The following is a 15,968-nucleotide window of genomic DNA, read 5'->3' on the forward strand; positions in this document are numbered from 1 at the left end:
TTGGGTACCTTTTCTAATAGAACTTACTTCAGTTGCTTTGTAATCACAAGAACCACGAGTTTTACTTTTGATATAGAATTAGAGCTGAATGAGACTTTTAAGATCATCTAACCCAGGGGTTTGTAAGCTTTTTTTATGTGTGTGTTATGGACCCCCTTAGCAGTCTGGTGAAGAGTATGGACGCTTTCTCAGAATAATGTTTTTAAATGTCTAAAAATAAAATACCTAAGATTACGAAAGAAATATAGTTTTCCAGATCTTTAAAAAAAGTTTTTGTTTCTTATTTCCACAGACCCCAGGTTAGAAACCCTGAATCCAGTTCATCTCTCACATTTTACAAACAGATAAAGAAATTGAGGCCAGAGTGGTTAAATGAATTAGTGGAAATGCCAGGGCCAGGACTCAGTTCTCTTTTCTCTCAAGCTAGGGTGCCCATCTCATGTTTTAATCAATATTTTCAGTGTTTTCATGCACCTGACCTTTCAAAAGGGGCTTAAGAGAGCTTTACCTTCTTTATGTATTATAATGTGCACATACTGGGTCAGTCAGCAGTTATTGTTGGTGAGGACATAAGTTCCCATGGAAACAGTCCCAAATGACTCTTATTTTTTTCTGCTTCCTCTCTCACTGGTCCTAAACCATTATCTCTTTATACTTTAGCTTGATTTTCTGTGGAACATTTTTTCTGTTAAATGTAAGTATATTCAATGTAGAAACCATTAAGGAATGCCATGTGAACTTGAGATTTAAATATTTTCTGCAGCAAATTTAATGAGCTTTCTCTCTGGGTTGGCAATGTTTTTGGATGTATTGTTTTAACAATGCTTCATTTTCATGCTTGGTACCATGTGTAATGATAAGAAGGGTAAGAAGACTCTTTTACTGTTTTCTCTTTTGGAATGCTAAGGTAATCAAGTATCTTTGAGTCTTGCCTTTCAAATGTAATGGCAAGCAAAGTGGGACTTTTTGCTGTTTTTTGTTTGGGTGCTTCTCAGCACTGATGTAATCAAGTACTTTTGAGAGTCTTGCCTTTGTTTCTTTGATTGAATCAAGAGTCTTTGATGACTTGCTTAAGAAACAAGAAAGCTGAGTTCACATGGGTTTGAGTCACATGGTTGTGATGCCCTCTGACCCTGAGAAGGGTATATAAGATCTGAGGTTGGCGTTTTGTTTTGGGGCTCACTCACCGGAAGAGTGTCCTGTGGTTTGATCAGACGAGACTCTGGGTAGCCGTCATGGCGCACCACGGGGCCTCCACCCCCCAGCTTTGAAAAACCCAGATGTTGGTGCTTCTTTCTCTGGTAACTATGTATGTAATGTCTTGGTCGGACAGCTAGAAGCCCTGTCTGCTGATTTGTGTTTATTTGCTCTGTTTATAATTTCTGCTTGTAATTTCTGTTTGTATGCTCTCAGAAGTTCAGGGTGCTGACTTTGTCCCCTGAACTAAGTGAATGTGATATGTATATATATATGTTTAATTGAAGTGAGATTGTAAACCCCTTAAGGTTGCTTTCCTTAAAAAAGCAGATCAAAGAACCTGTGCTGGCAGCCTCTTGTGTGCTGGTATTATTGGCCTTATACCTCCACAGCAGCTGCAAGCAGCATTGTTGTTACACCATGTCTGCACAATTAAAGGAACATGGAAAACAGCAGTAGTTGACTGAAGGTGACTGAAGGCAGCAGTTGCCTTTTTGACTGAAATAGTTTACTTTTCTCTCAACTATTTGGATTTTTTGCTAAGATAATGCAGAGAACTGTCAGTTCTTTACTGTTCTTCAGCAGCAATGTGGTTATCCCGAGACTTAACATTTTGAAGTAGTTTATAGTACAGTCTACAGTTATCTGACCCTCTTACATCTCTGACAGGGAAAATTTTGGTTTGGATTCTACATTGAACCCAGACGCTAGGTCTCCCCAGTCCGAATCACTGGTAATGTTCCTATATCTGTCTCTCTCTCCCTGCCCCAGATTGGAGAAGACTCCCAAGAGAGATGATGCCAAGAAAAAAGTTGACAAAAGGTAGGAGATGATAAAAAGTTCAGTATACAGTAGCCTTTCAGGTATGAAAGAATTTTTAAATTACTCCTTTATATGGGCTTTATCAAATTTTACATTTTTTGCTTCAAAACTTCAGTGCTCAAATTTTTTTTTTCAGGTGGGGGTGGTACACAATCTAGATCTGTGATTTCATTGGTGTTCAGGGAACACTTGGTAGAAGCAACTCCTATCAATGCATTTCTTCAACCTGTAATCTGAAAGAGCTGCTTGAAGCATTGAGAGATTTAAGTGACCTATCCAAGGTCACACAGCCAGCTTATATAAGAAGTAGAACTTGAACCCAGGTCTTCCTAATTTATAGATCAGCTTTCTATCCACTACCCCACACTTTCCTCTCTTGTGCAGATGGTAATTTATGAAACTTAGTGGCCTAAAGTTTCTTTAAGTTTCTGGGGTTTCTTGATGTGCTAGCAATGGCTTTTCAGTTTTGTATATGAGTCAGAAGTATTTCATTAAGATATTAAATTAAGTTTAGGAAACAGTTAGCTAGAACTTAAATATTGTACGTAACAATGTCTCATATTTATGTAGTGCTTCAAGATTTATAAAGCATTTTGCATAAATGATCTCATTTGATTCTTGAAGAAATTTGGAGGAGTGGTTGGCACAGGTTTTAGTAGCCCTATTATGTAGGTAAAGAAACAAGGTTTAGAAAGGTGAGGAGACTTGCCCAGGGCCACACAGCTAGGAAGGGCTAGAGGAGGCTTTTTTTGATTCCAGGGCCATTGTTTTTGCTGTTCCACCATGCTGCCACATTTTAAAAAGCCAGGACAGTTTGTTAGGTCTTGTATTTCCGGTGAATCTCTTTTTAGTGGGCAGCTAGGTAGCGCAGCACTGGGCCTGGAGTTAGGAAGATCTGACTTCAAATCTGCCCTCAGACACTTACTGAGCAAGTCATTGAACCCTGTTTGCCTCAGTTTTCTTATCTGTAAAAAAATGAGCTGGAGAAGGAAACGGCAAACTACTTCATTATCTTTGCCAAGAAAACCCTATATAGGATCATGAAGAGCTGGGTATGAACTGAAAAACAACTCTTTTTAGTAATAGAATGCTTCCAGAGGTTGTAAATGACTTTTTATTGGGGGCGTGGGGTGGGGGGAGCCTCCAACATAACTGTGTACATCATCAAGGTCTCAGAATATCTTACCACATAATAATACGGCTGCTGGACTAGCTTTACCTGGCCTTCTCAAGACCCTTTCTGTCCTTTACTTATGATTTGAAAGTATGGATTATTGTAAGGCATTCCTTTAGCTTGGATAATTTATAAGGAATAATAATTAGGAAGTTATTTAATTAGAATATGGTTTTCTCTTCTGTTTTTTTAGTTTTAAGTGGAATGCTCAGTTATTGTCCTTTTCAATAAAATAATAAACAGTAATGGGATTTACATAGTTATTACTTTTTCTCCCCTGTGTAAGATATTGTTGGATAAATTTTGTAAACATGGTATCAATTACTTTATCAATATACAACCTTTCAAAAAGGCAATACGTATTGCTATTATCTGTGGAAAATTTCTTGAAGAAAAAAACTTTGTCTGAAAAAAGTATAGTACTATTTTCTTCACAGGATTCATCTATCAGGCTATTTCAATAGTCAGGATTTTTTTACTTATGAAAATTTGAAAGAACCATTAATTCTCAGAATTGCAAGTCATCAAATTCAACTCATAATTAAACATGAATCCCCTCTTTTAAAAAAGAAAAAGGTTTATTGGTATCTTTTTGTTTCACATCAAAGTTATTTTCAGCCATCATCCTCTCCCTGCTGTACTGTTCTCACAATGAACTGTCACAAAGTTTAGGAAATATTCCATACTCATAGTGCCTTACCCTTACTTTTTAAATTATCTGGTGGGGTATGTGTTTGTGTGTGTGTGTGTGTGAGCGCGCGCGCACGCGTGCGTGCATGTGTATGTTCTGTTCTTTTTTGCCTTTGTCTTCCTGGCACTTGGTACATTGTCTGACACATAGTAAACATTTCATAAATGGTATTGACTGACTGTTTTCCAAGACCAAGATTAATCATTACAATTACTTAAAGCTTCGTTTCCTTTTCATGTTCTTTTCATTTCTGTTACTGTTCTCATTATACATGCTTATGCATTAGTTTATGCAAGTATTGCCTTGTTTTTTTTTTTCTGAATTACTCCTAGTTGTTGCTTCTTGTGACTCAATAATATTCTGTTTTATTCTTATACTACAATTTGTTCATCTAGTTACTCATTGAGAGGCCCAAACCACAGTGAATAAAAACTGAATTAAATAAGAAGGCAGTGCTGGGAAACACAACACAAAAGAGGTTAATGGAAGACAATTTTTTTTCTCTTTTTAACAATTTATTATTTTTTTTTAGCATTTTGAAAATAATTTTGAGCTACAAATTCTCTCCCTCCTGCACTTACTGAGAAGGCAAGCAGTATGATCAATTATACATAGGAAATCATGCAAAACATTTCCATATTAGCTATGTCACAAAAAAGTAAGAAAAATAAAGTGAGAAAATTAGACTTCTGTTTGTGCTCAAGAGTTCATCCTTCCCCAGTAAAGACAGAATGAGATGAATGGATAACAAAACCTAACAATTTATTGCATATGAGAAAAACACTTAAGATATAGAGTAAAATTCTGGGGCTGGAACTTGGAATTATGCCCCCTGTGACTAAAATGTTTAGCCCCTTCTTCACCGAAGTCCCATGGCCAGGCATCTAAAACCAAAATGAGGTAAAAACAGAAAGAAAGGACCGATACACACCCGAATACTTATAGCAGCATTTTTTGTAGTAGCAAAGAATGTGAAACAAAGAAGGTGCCCATTGGCTCGGAAATAGCTAAACAAACTAATATAGAGTAATGCAATATTACTCTGCTATAAAAAATGAATATGAAGAATTCAGAGAAGCATGTGAAGGCTTATTTGAACTGATGCAAAGTGAACTAAGCAGAATCAGGAAAATTATGCGCAGTGACTATGACAATGTGAGTGGAAAAATCAATCGATCAAGCAATCATTTTTTTTTTTTTTAGGTATCCACCATGTGCCCAACACTGTGCAAGGTGTAGGGGAAGAGGGAGATACAAAGATAAAAATGAGAGTCCCTGCCTTCAAAGAGCATACATTCTATCGGGGGAGCTACCATGAACATAAATAAGAATGTAGAAAATAAATACAATTTTTTTTGTGTGTATGTGGGAGTGTGAATTGGCAGCTGATGGAGAATCTGGAGAGGCTTCATATAGGGATTACTTCAGCAGAGTTGTGAAGGAAATGAAGGATTCCATATGGTAAGGTGAGGTGAGAGTGCACAGGCAGATGGAGATGAACAATAACATTAAATGGAATGCTGTATATATAGTTATAATGACCAAGCTTGACATTGAAGAAAAGTTAGAAAACATACTTCATCCCCTCCTTGTGGAGGTGGGAAACTTTATGTGAGGAATGCTATATGTGCTGCCAGATATATGATGCATTTGGTTTAGCTGGACTTCTATTTTTCACTTTCTTTTTTGTTCTTTGTCACATTTCAGTGGATAGAGAAGGGAGGAGAGTATTCAGAAAATAAGGCAATATAAAACAAAAATTATACCCATTTAAAATTTTTAATAGTTCACAAAAAAAGAGAAAGCCAAATTAACCTGTTGGTTAAATTAACTTGTATCCTCTTTTACTGCAGTAGATATACTAAGTAACCCTTCTGGATTTTTCCCTCTTTCACAGATTTCTTTCTTCTGATCCCTGGGGTTGGTAAGATTTTCAGGCTTCAACCCACTAAGATTCTGGAGTCTGTTATTGCTAGGAAACTACCAAGGGGTTAATTTTTAGAGCTAATATCTAAGTGTGCAGTAGCCACATAGGGTTCATGATGGGCTGTGAATGAGGAGCCTGAGGAACGTGGGGCTAGTTCTCTTGTTAAATTTTTTGTGTAAGAGAATAAACTTGTGATGACGTAGTTAATTTTTCTTCCTGTTGTTGTTGCTGGTTTTATTGCATTGTTGAGTGCCCTTTTTGTTCATTTGAAAGGAGAAGGGGAAACTGAGCCTAAGCTACATCTTGTACTGTCATCTTGCATCTGTGAACAAACCAAATCTCCTCTTCAGCATCTCTGACAAATGGTCATCTGGTCTGCATTTGAAACACTCTGGTGATGGAGTTTTGTCTTCGGAGGCAGACCATTTTATTTTCAGAGAACTTTTAATTGTTACGAAGTTTATTCTTCATATTGATCCTAAATATGCCTCCAAGGAATTTCCATCCATTCTTCTTGATTCTGGCCCCTGGAGACAGGCAGAAGAGGTATTATTGCACACTTATATAATCCTCATCATCATAACTAGCATTTACATAGCACCTACTGTGTGCCAGTCGCTGTGATAAGTGCTTTACAAATATTGCCTCTCTTGATCTTCACAACAGCCCTAGGAGGGACTGTTATCTCCATTTTACAGATGAGGAAACTGAGGTAAGCAGATGTGAAGTGACTTGTCCAAGGTCTCACAACTAGTAAGTGCCTGAGGCTATATTTGAGCTCAGGTCTTCCTGCTTCCAGGTCCTGTTCTTTATTCACTGTGCCTGATAGCTGCCTGATAATGAGGTAATAAGATACATGATACCTTAAATACTTGAAGATAACCATCATGATGGAAACCAAAGTCTTCCCTTATTTTTAGGCTAAAATGTCCCATTTCTTTAACCAAGCCTGGTATGAAGGGTTTTTGGTCTCCTCACCATTCTGTTGCTGTTCAGTCATTTTTCAGTCAGATGTCCCTCTTTGTGACCCCATTTGGGGTTTTTCTTGGCTTGAGTGGTTTGCCATTTCTTTCTCCGGTTCTTTTTACAGATGAGGAACTGAGGCAAACTGGGTTAAGTTACTTGCTCAAGGTCACACAGCTAGTAAATGTCTGAGGGCAGATTTGAACTTAGATGAGTCTTCCCAACTCCAGGCCTGGCACTCTATCCTCTGTGCCACCTAGCCACCCTCACCATTCTAACCTTACTCCAGTGATAAAACTTCTCAGTAGCCTTCCTAAAGTGTGGTATGTAGAACAGAAAACAATATTTTAGGTGCGATTTCACCAGGACAGGACTTATATATAACTCCCTTATTCTGAACACCATGCAGCGCAAGAGTAAATCAGCTTGACCTGTAATCCCTGCTACTGGGAAGACAGAGTCGTCTCGATTGCTTGAACTCTGGAGTTCTGAACTGCAGTACATTAAGCTAAGTGGCCATACTAAGTCTAGCACCAATATGGGAACCCCAAACGAATGATCAAGGAGCTACCAGGTTGCCAAAGAGAAGCGCAGGTCAGAAATAGAACAGGTCAAAACTTCCATGTTGATCAGTATTGGGATTGGGCCCATGAGTGGGCAATTGTTCTTCTAGCCTGGGTGAGCTAGGGAGACCCAGTCTTTTCTTTCTTTCTTTCTTTCTTTTTTTTAGTGAATCAGTTTTTTTGATTTATCAGTCATGACTATGAGTTCTGTCAGGATCCTGAGATGTTCATCCTAGAATGATGATTTGAACTCAAATGAAGGATGTTCTTTCCTCATCTTATCACTTATGTTCTAATTCCCCATAAACCACTTCCATTCTAGACTTCCCAGTCCTGAATGCTATTCTACTTGGTAGAGGAAACTGAAGTAAAATAGAAATTGAGTTCTTTTGCCTTCCCTCCATTATGTATTTTCAGAGTTCCCTTTGCTTCACCTGTGGTCCTTTTTGATCTTTTTGCTTCCAACAGAGCTTTAACACAAGACAAAAAAAGGCCTTTTGTTGTCCTTGGTGGCCATTGAAAGCCTTGGCTCATTCTGCTCTACTCCTCCCCACCCCACCCCCCTTTTTACTGTTTTATACTTGTTACTTTTAAATCTAATTTTCATTCCTTGAAATTGATAGCATGTGTTCTCCTTCCATGCTTAAAATCTACTGTCTCACCTAGTCCTATATGTGTTAAAAAATTGAAATATTTAATGCTATATAACTATGTTAGAGAAAGATGGAACCTGTTCTCAGTCATTAGCAGTATTTCCAAGTGACTTTGTACTTTCTTTCTTTTTTCTTTAGAGGTTGCAACAGGACTTTAATTTTCTATAAAACCTTTCCTGTTCACCTTTAATATCCTGCTTCCCTATGGTGTTTCTGAAAGGAACAGATAAAGCTGAACCAATCTCCATGACTACTGCCTTTTATGCTCAATTTTCCTCATTCACCTTTATCCTTGAACTGAAGAAGTGACAGGCATAAAACCTAGGTAGAGAGAAGAGACAGGAGAGCATTCTGGACATTCATAGCAGCTGTTTCTTCATGCCATCTTACAAAGATGTTTTTGGTGCCTTTTTTTTTATGAGTCATTCTTCTCCCTACCTAGCTTGTTTACTTTGACTGGTAATAGAAAAATAAGTTGAGAAAATAGATATATTTTAAACTGAAATGATTTTTTTTTTTTTTGCTTTTCAGACTTTATATAGCTTTAACGATTTAAACCCACTCACCCAGCTGCTGTGAGGGGGGGACAAAAAGGAGTAGAAAATGAGTTATTTTTAAACTGGGATGAATGTGAAAGTGAGGAAACTGAGAAAGAAACAGGAGAAGAAAAGATCGGGGCATTATAGGAAACATGCAAAGAAGTGGGAAGACTTGCGGGTACAGTTTCTGTAGAAACTTATTTGTAGAAAAGAATATCTACATGTTTGAAGTCAGATTATCAAGAAAAGAATATGAGCTTAGCAGACAGGTATGAAGATCTGTAGAATAATAGATAGTTGAAGAAGTGGATATATTAATGATTAATAATAACATTTTCCACTTATTTGATTCTCACAATAACTCTGGGAGGTAGGCAGGGCAGATGTACTCTATACTTTAAAGCAGTGGCATCAAGCTCAAGTAGAATAGAGGCCACTAAACCATATATAAGGATCCATTCGTGCCACAGATCTATTTGGGGGGGGGGAGGGGCAGGGCAAGACTGCAAATGGAAACCCAGCTTGACATGATGCCTGGCTTGGTGCTCCTTCTCTTGTACCACAATTACTACCATGCTCTGTTTCTTCTACTCTGTCTCTTGCCATGAATTATCCTATTTTTGGGGGAAAAAAAACCACTTTAATTCAAAGGCATAAACTTAAGAATAGTAGCATATTAGTGCTATAAGAGAATTTATATGATATTTGCTATATGATAGTCTTTGTCTTCCTGTACCTTCTTTTTTTTATTTTTTTAATTTTTATTTATTTTAAATTTAATTTATTATTTTTAATTTTTAATATATTTTTTATTTTTATTTATTTTTAAATTTAATTTATTATTTTTAATTTTTTTTATATAAAGCATGTCATGTGTATAGCAGAACATAACAGAGGATTGAAAATATGTAGCAATAAATTTTCATTTCAAGAAAACCTGTATGATAAATAATACACATTGTGTTGAGAATTGTCCATCTTTTCTTTTCTTCCCTTCTTTTGTTCTCTGCTGTGCACTTTTTTACTTTGTTCTTTCACACACATACACACACACACACACACACACACACACACACACCCTCACAAGGCTATACTTAAATATGGATATGTTTCTCTATAGTTATAGATGTATATATACACATATACATATATACATACATATATAGACATATACTTTCCCAGATTCTACTCCTGATCTTTGTTTTTATGTTCGTGCATATCTCTTGTTTCCTATCTGTCCTGCCTCCTCTACTTTACTTCTATTTGCTACCTTGCCCTCTTATTACTTACCTACCCCCTTCCAAAGATTGCTGTCTTCTCCTCTCATTCTCATAAATCTAAACACCCTTCCATAACCCCCTTTAACCTATTTATTCCCTCACCCTCCCCTCTAAGGATCCGTCCCTTGTCCTGTCCCCCCTCCCAGTGCCCCTACCATTTTATTTCTTCTGAATTTAGAAGATTTTTATACTCTTCTAAATATGTATGTATTGTTACCTCTTAAACCCATTCCCGATGAAAGTAGGTTACTAGAACTACCAGCCTTCCTCCCCCATCTAATTCTACTATATTGATTCTTCCCTTGCACGTCATTTGTATAAAATAATTACTCTTTTTAGCTGTTCCTAAATGGGTTTTACTTTTTAAATTCATATCATACTCAGGTTTACACCAGTCTCTTAGGAGCTACCCAATTGTTAATAAGAATTTTAGACATATGCTTTCCATTTTACATGTATAAAAAGTAAATAGTCTGTCCTTATGAATCCCTTATAATCAGTCTTTGGTATGTACGTTATATTTCTCTTAACTCTTGAATGTCAAATCTTCTGTCAAGTATAGGGTTTTTTTTTTTAACAAAGTCTTGAAAGTCTGACAGTTGATCAAGTGTCCATTTTTTTCATTCAGAATTATTCTTAACTTTGCTGGGTATGATATTTTTGGCCAGAGTCCCAGTTCTCTTGCTCTTCAATATATAATGTTCCAAGACCTGTGGTCCTTTAATGTCTCTGCTGCTAGGTCTTGTGTGATCCTAATTGTGTCACCATTATATGTAAATTGATTTAATTTTGATGCTTTTAGTATTTTATCATTGAGCTGGGAGTTTCAGAATTTGCCTATGATATTCCTATGAGTTTTCTTCATAGGATCTCTTTTAAGTGGTGATCAATGTATTTTGTCTATTTCTACTTCCCACCCCCCACCCCCTTGTTCTAATGCTTCAGGACAATTTTAATTATTTCTTGTATTATTATATCAAGATTCTTTTTTTGATCATAACTTTCGATTAGTCCTATTATTTTTATGTTTTCTTTTGATCTACTCATCAAATTTGGTTGTTTTTCTTATAAGATGTTTCACTTTCTCTTCTATTTTTTCATTATTCATATTTTGTTTGATTATTTCTTGATCTCTTATAATTTTGCTAGCTTCACCTTGCCCAATTCTAGCTTTCAAGGTGCCATTTTCTTCTTTAAGATTCTGCATCTCCTTTTCTAATTGGTTGACTTTCATAATTTTCTTGTTTTTTTCTGGATGATTCTTTTTTCCCCCTCCATCTCTGTCATTTGATTTTTAAAGTCTTTTTTAAAGATCATCTATGAATTCTTTTTTGGGCAGGTGACCATTTGACGTTATTCTTTGCGGGTTTCTTTACTTCACTATCCTCCTTTGAAGATGAACCCTGGTCCTCTCTATTCCCATAATAGCTTTCTGTGGTTGGATTCTTTCTCCTTGGCCTGTGCATTTTTTGTGGTAATAGCTTAATTTTTGCAATCACCCTTAGCCCTGGGGTGTGGGAGATGGTGCCTCTTGCCCCAAATCTTCAGTTTTCCCCTCCAGCCTGGAACCAAAGCCAAACCTGTAAGTGCCCACAACCAGGGGCTTCTGCCCCACTGCTTCAGCACTCACCAGGCATGCGCTGATTCCTTCTCCCTTCCCCACTTAGTCGCTCTTGGAAGCACAGCTGGGTCTAGCTTTCCCTATCAGCAGAGGTTCCCTCATTCTTCCCGGGTTCAGACGCCCCAACTCCCCTCATTATGGGGTGCGGGGGCGGGTAAAAGTTCCTGTGGTTGCAGCCAAGGCAGCCTCTCAAACCAAATAACCCCAGAGCTTGCTGCTTGTTTAAGTGGACTCTAGCCTGGAGGTGTTTACTCTTCACAGGGGCCAAACCTGGTCCTGGGATTTTTCTTCTGATCTCAAATTGTCCCAGGAAGATCCCTGTTGTGCCCCTACTCTTATTTATCTTTACCCGAACTTTGTTCAGCCTAAGGTGCTATTTTATCTTATGGGAGAAAATCTTGAGAGCTTGGAATTTTCTGACTTACTCCGCCATCTTCCCACAATCCTCTCTCCTGTACCCACTTCTACTTTTAATTTCAAATTATTTAGAATGTTAACCACATTGCCTAGATCTGGGCTTAAGAAGCTTTCATTATTAATCCTTTAATTTGTATTTTCTCATTGCCAAGCGTATTCTTTGTAATTTGAAATAGTTTACGTGGTGAGTAGAAATGAGGATTGGAGAATGACGGTGAAATTGCAAGCCTGGGTGATTGGGAGGATGCAGTGCCCTCAAAAGTGCTGCGAAAGGGGAGCAGAGGGGGAACAAGGATTTATTAAGCATGTGTTAGACACTGTGCTAAAGACTTTGCAGATCTTATCTCATTTGATCCTTACTACACCCCTGGGAGGTAGGTGCTATTATTATCCAACTATTATTATAGTTTGGAGGACAGAAATGTTTTGGGGGAGAGATCATTTCTATTTTGGACATGCTGAGTTTGAGATGCCTATGGAACATCCATCGTAAGATGTCCAAAAGGCATTTGGTAATGTGGGACTGAAGCTTGGGGGAGAGAGTAAGGCTGGATACATACATGAGTGATTAAATGAATAAAAATGCATTTATTAAGTACTTACTATGTGCAAAGCACTCGGTAATGGGGATAAAAGTGTAAAAAGTAAGACAGTTCTGCTCTCAATGAGCTCACGTTCTAATGGAAGGAGACAGCACAAATGAAGGGTTACAGATAAAAGGATTCCATGGTCTATAATGATAATAGCTAATATTTATATAGTGCCTACTATGGCACTATACCAGGCACTGAACCAAGCATTTTACAATTATGTCATTTCAGCCTCACAACAGCCCTAGGAAGGAAGTGTTATTGTTATCTGCATTTTACAGGTGAGGAAACTGAGACAAACAGGTGAAATGCCTTGCTCAGCATCATACTGCTAGTAAGTAAGTATCTGAGGCTGGATTTGAACTCAGGTCTTCCTGACTTCAGGCCCAGCATTCTGTCAGGTATACCACCTGGCTGCCCCTTAGGGCACAGCAATAAATCAGGTGGTAATACTTCCTTTTCATGGCCTTTCCCGTGATAAAATCATAGTTGTTTCTGAGGTTGAAATCTTTGACAGTGCCAAAGACTTTGTTGGCAAGAACTTTCCTATCTTCAGCAGCTGTGGCTGTAGCACCCGCAGGAGCGTTTGCCAGGCTACATCTCCCCACAGGTTACTTCCCAGCATTGTGGCTGTGGAAACCAAGCTGGATGCATTGCTGTTCTTAAGGCTCTTGTGTTCTGGGTTTTGGGCCATCTCCATTAGGGTATGATAATCATCCACATGGACATAATGGTTAAACTCATGAGAGCTAATGAGATCACCAAGTGCAATAGCATGGAGGGAAAAGAAAAAAGGGTCTGGGACAGAGCTTTGGGAGACAGTCAGTGAAGAGAAAGGAGAATGGGGAGCTCTCAGCTAAGCAAACCAGGAGAGAGAAATGTCCCAAAAAAAAAAAGAGTATGTAGGAGGACAGAGTGATTGATAGTGTTAGTAGGGCTGCAACAGTTTTCATTTAGCTTCATACCATGAAATTTCCTTTTCCAACTAGCATAGATACTCCATTATATATTTGCCATTTTGTTTTGTGGGCATGGTGATGTTGTAAATAAAATATTCTAAGAACAGTGATTTTGATTGCAGACTCTGATGTGTGAATCGATTTACTTTGTTTATTGATACTTCAGGCTTTTTTTGTATTGCCTTTCACATTGGTGTAGGGAAATGCTAATGAGTAGACTATTTCTCCCCATGCAAATCAGCAGATGTTTGAAAACATAGAGGTTTACAGAGCTGGAGGATTAGGTGACTCTTCCAGAGCCTCACAGCCAGTATGTGTCATGGGTGTAACTTGAGCTCAGGTCTTCCAGATTCTGAGAACAACTCTTTATGCAATTAATCATGCTCCCTCTCACCTTAAATTTTTAGGCATAAAATTTTCACTAAAACACCTGGAAAATAGTGCTCACCACATACTACTAATTGTTTTGGTTTTACTCCCTAACACTTTGTCTGTCCTTACAGAAAACCACACATATTCTTTCCAATTCAGGGCATTGGGACACTGGGATTTTGGTTTATTACAGCATCATGGCTTTCCTCACTTACGCATATTAGTGTTTTTAGCTGGAATGGCAGAACCCATATTAATCATGGTGGAATAGAGAGAGACTGGCTGGGCTGTATGTGTCTCTGTGTTGACATGTCACTGGGAGGGATATAGATGGGCAAATGGCTAAATGTCTCCAATGACCTAGTAAATTTATGGATGAAAAATAGACTGAAAGTTTGGGAGTGCTTTAAGATCATCTTGGGGATTGGGAAGCTGAAACATTAGTGAGTTGCCGAAGGCTTTGAGACAGATCCTTCATCGCTGGATTCTAACTTGAAGAAGTAATTTATTTTTTAAAAGAAAGATAAAGAAGATCTCTTGTTGCTAGATTCGTAACTGTCAAAAGCTGTCGTTTTCTATATTGCCTAAATTTACTGATGTTTTTGGTTTATGTTTTGTATTTTGGTAAGTCACTTAAACCTCCCTGAGCTGAGGTTTCTTCATTTGGAAATGGGTATTATAACACTTGAAATAGTTATTTCCCAGGATCAGATGAGATAGTGTATGTAGAGTGCTTGATAAATTTCCATTTTTCATCTCCTGATTACTTATCAGTGAGACTTGCTCAAACTCTGCCTTACCTTCAGTACTTTCTCCTGGGTTATAAAGACAGATAATATGAAAAGATAGGGGTCAAGGGAAGGAAAGGCTAGTAAACATCAGATTGTTGGTCTCCTGTAGACCAAGTCCCTGACAGATATTTCTAGCCCTCTCCACCACTGAAACATACAAATACAGATGTGAGTAATTTTCTTAGTCAAACACTGTTTGCAAGGGTATTGGCTACCTTAAACTGACAATCCATACTTTCATGAAGACAGTTTTAAATCAAAAACCTGAAAACAGATTTTGACAATTTGATCCTCCATGAATGGGAAAAGATCCATTTTAGGCAATAATTGTGCAAAATCCCAGCAAGAAGGTGCTAAGAACATACAGCAGCTCTAATTCTGTCACTGACATTCTGAGGACATACTGGATATCGTTAGCCTCTTTATGAAGTTAATTTCCTTTTTTGAAGTCTTTGGTACATAGTTTAGAGGGATTTGTGTCTTATGAAATGAGTATTGACAAAACCTCCTTAGAGAAAAACATGACAGTACATAATGTTTTACTACCCCTGGCTTTTTTGTACTCTAGCAGCGTTGACTTTGGGCTGCATAATTTATTAGGGATTCTTCCAACCTTGACTATGTTTACTGCTCTACAAAGCAGATTAAACAGTGTCCTTATTCTCTTGCTGCATAGAGCATTCTGAAATACTAGAAAGTTCTGGGTACTGAGCAAGCACCATTAAGTCCAACAAAGTTACTTTTATTTGAGTAAAATCTCAAAAATTTATGGCCATGGGTCCATTTGCCTAATGAATCATAATTTAGTGTAAATGATAGAAAATTGCATTCCCATCAGTTATGGTTGACCAAACACAATCCCTGTGGTCCTTTTCTCTTCATAGTTTTTACATTTTGCATTTTCTTTGTATCCCCACTGATTATTAGTACAGTGCCTTAGTGTAGTGCCTGGCATACATATAATAAGTGTTTAATCAACAATTATTTACTAAGTACCTATGAGCCAGGCACTATGCTAAGTGGTGGGGCTACACAAGTACAAGGAATGAAATGATCCTTTCTCGTAATGAGTTTACATTCTAATGAATGCTTATTAATTGATTTCTTTAAAAAAATATTTTCTTGATGTATTTTAAAAAAAAATAATCACCAGAATTGCTACCAGTGTCCTTCCCTTCCTCCTCCCATAGAACCATCCCTTATAACAAATATTTTTAAAGAAAAAAGAGGAAGATGAGGGGGAAAATCAGCAAAATTGATCAATAAATAAAAAAATATGAAAAAAAAGTCTTTCTTAATTTAACCAGGTGTTCTTTTCTGCCCGTTTCATTCCATTATTAACTTGAGGGTTGACGAAAGGGGAGAGGATCATTAAACATTTTCAGAGCCAAGGCTAAGGTACCATTTTG

The 15,968-nt window shown here is 37.5% G+C and overlaps 1 protein-coding gene across 1 annotated transcript in view; it reads left to right on the forward strand.

Annotated features, from left to right (window-relative positions):
* The window catches only part of POLR3G (RNA polymerase III subunit G), a 72,297-nt gene that overhangs the window by 45,699 nt on the left and 10,630 nt on the right, over positions 1 to 15,968 (forward strand). Inside the window, 1 exon segment of the mRNA XM_036741752.1 lies at positions 1,969 to 2,019. Within this exon segment, the coding sequence (XP_036597647.1) occupies positions 1,969 to 2,019 (51 nt within the window).

This window comes from Trichosurus vulpecula, chromosome 1 (assembly GCF_011100635.1).
Source record: "Trichosurus vulpecula isolate mTriVul1 chromosome 1, mTriVul1.pri, whole genome shotgun sequence".
NCBI classification, from domain to species: domain Eukaryota; kingdom Metazoa; phylum Chordata; class Mammalia; order Diprotodontia; family Phalangeridae; genus Trichosurus; species Trichosurus vulpecula.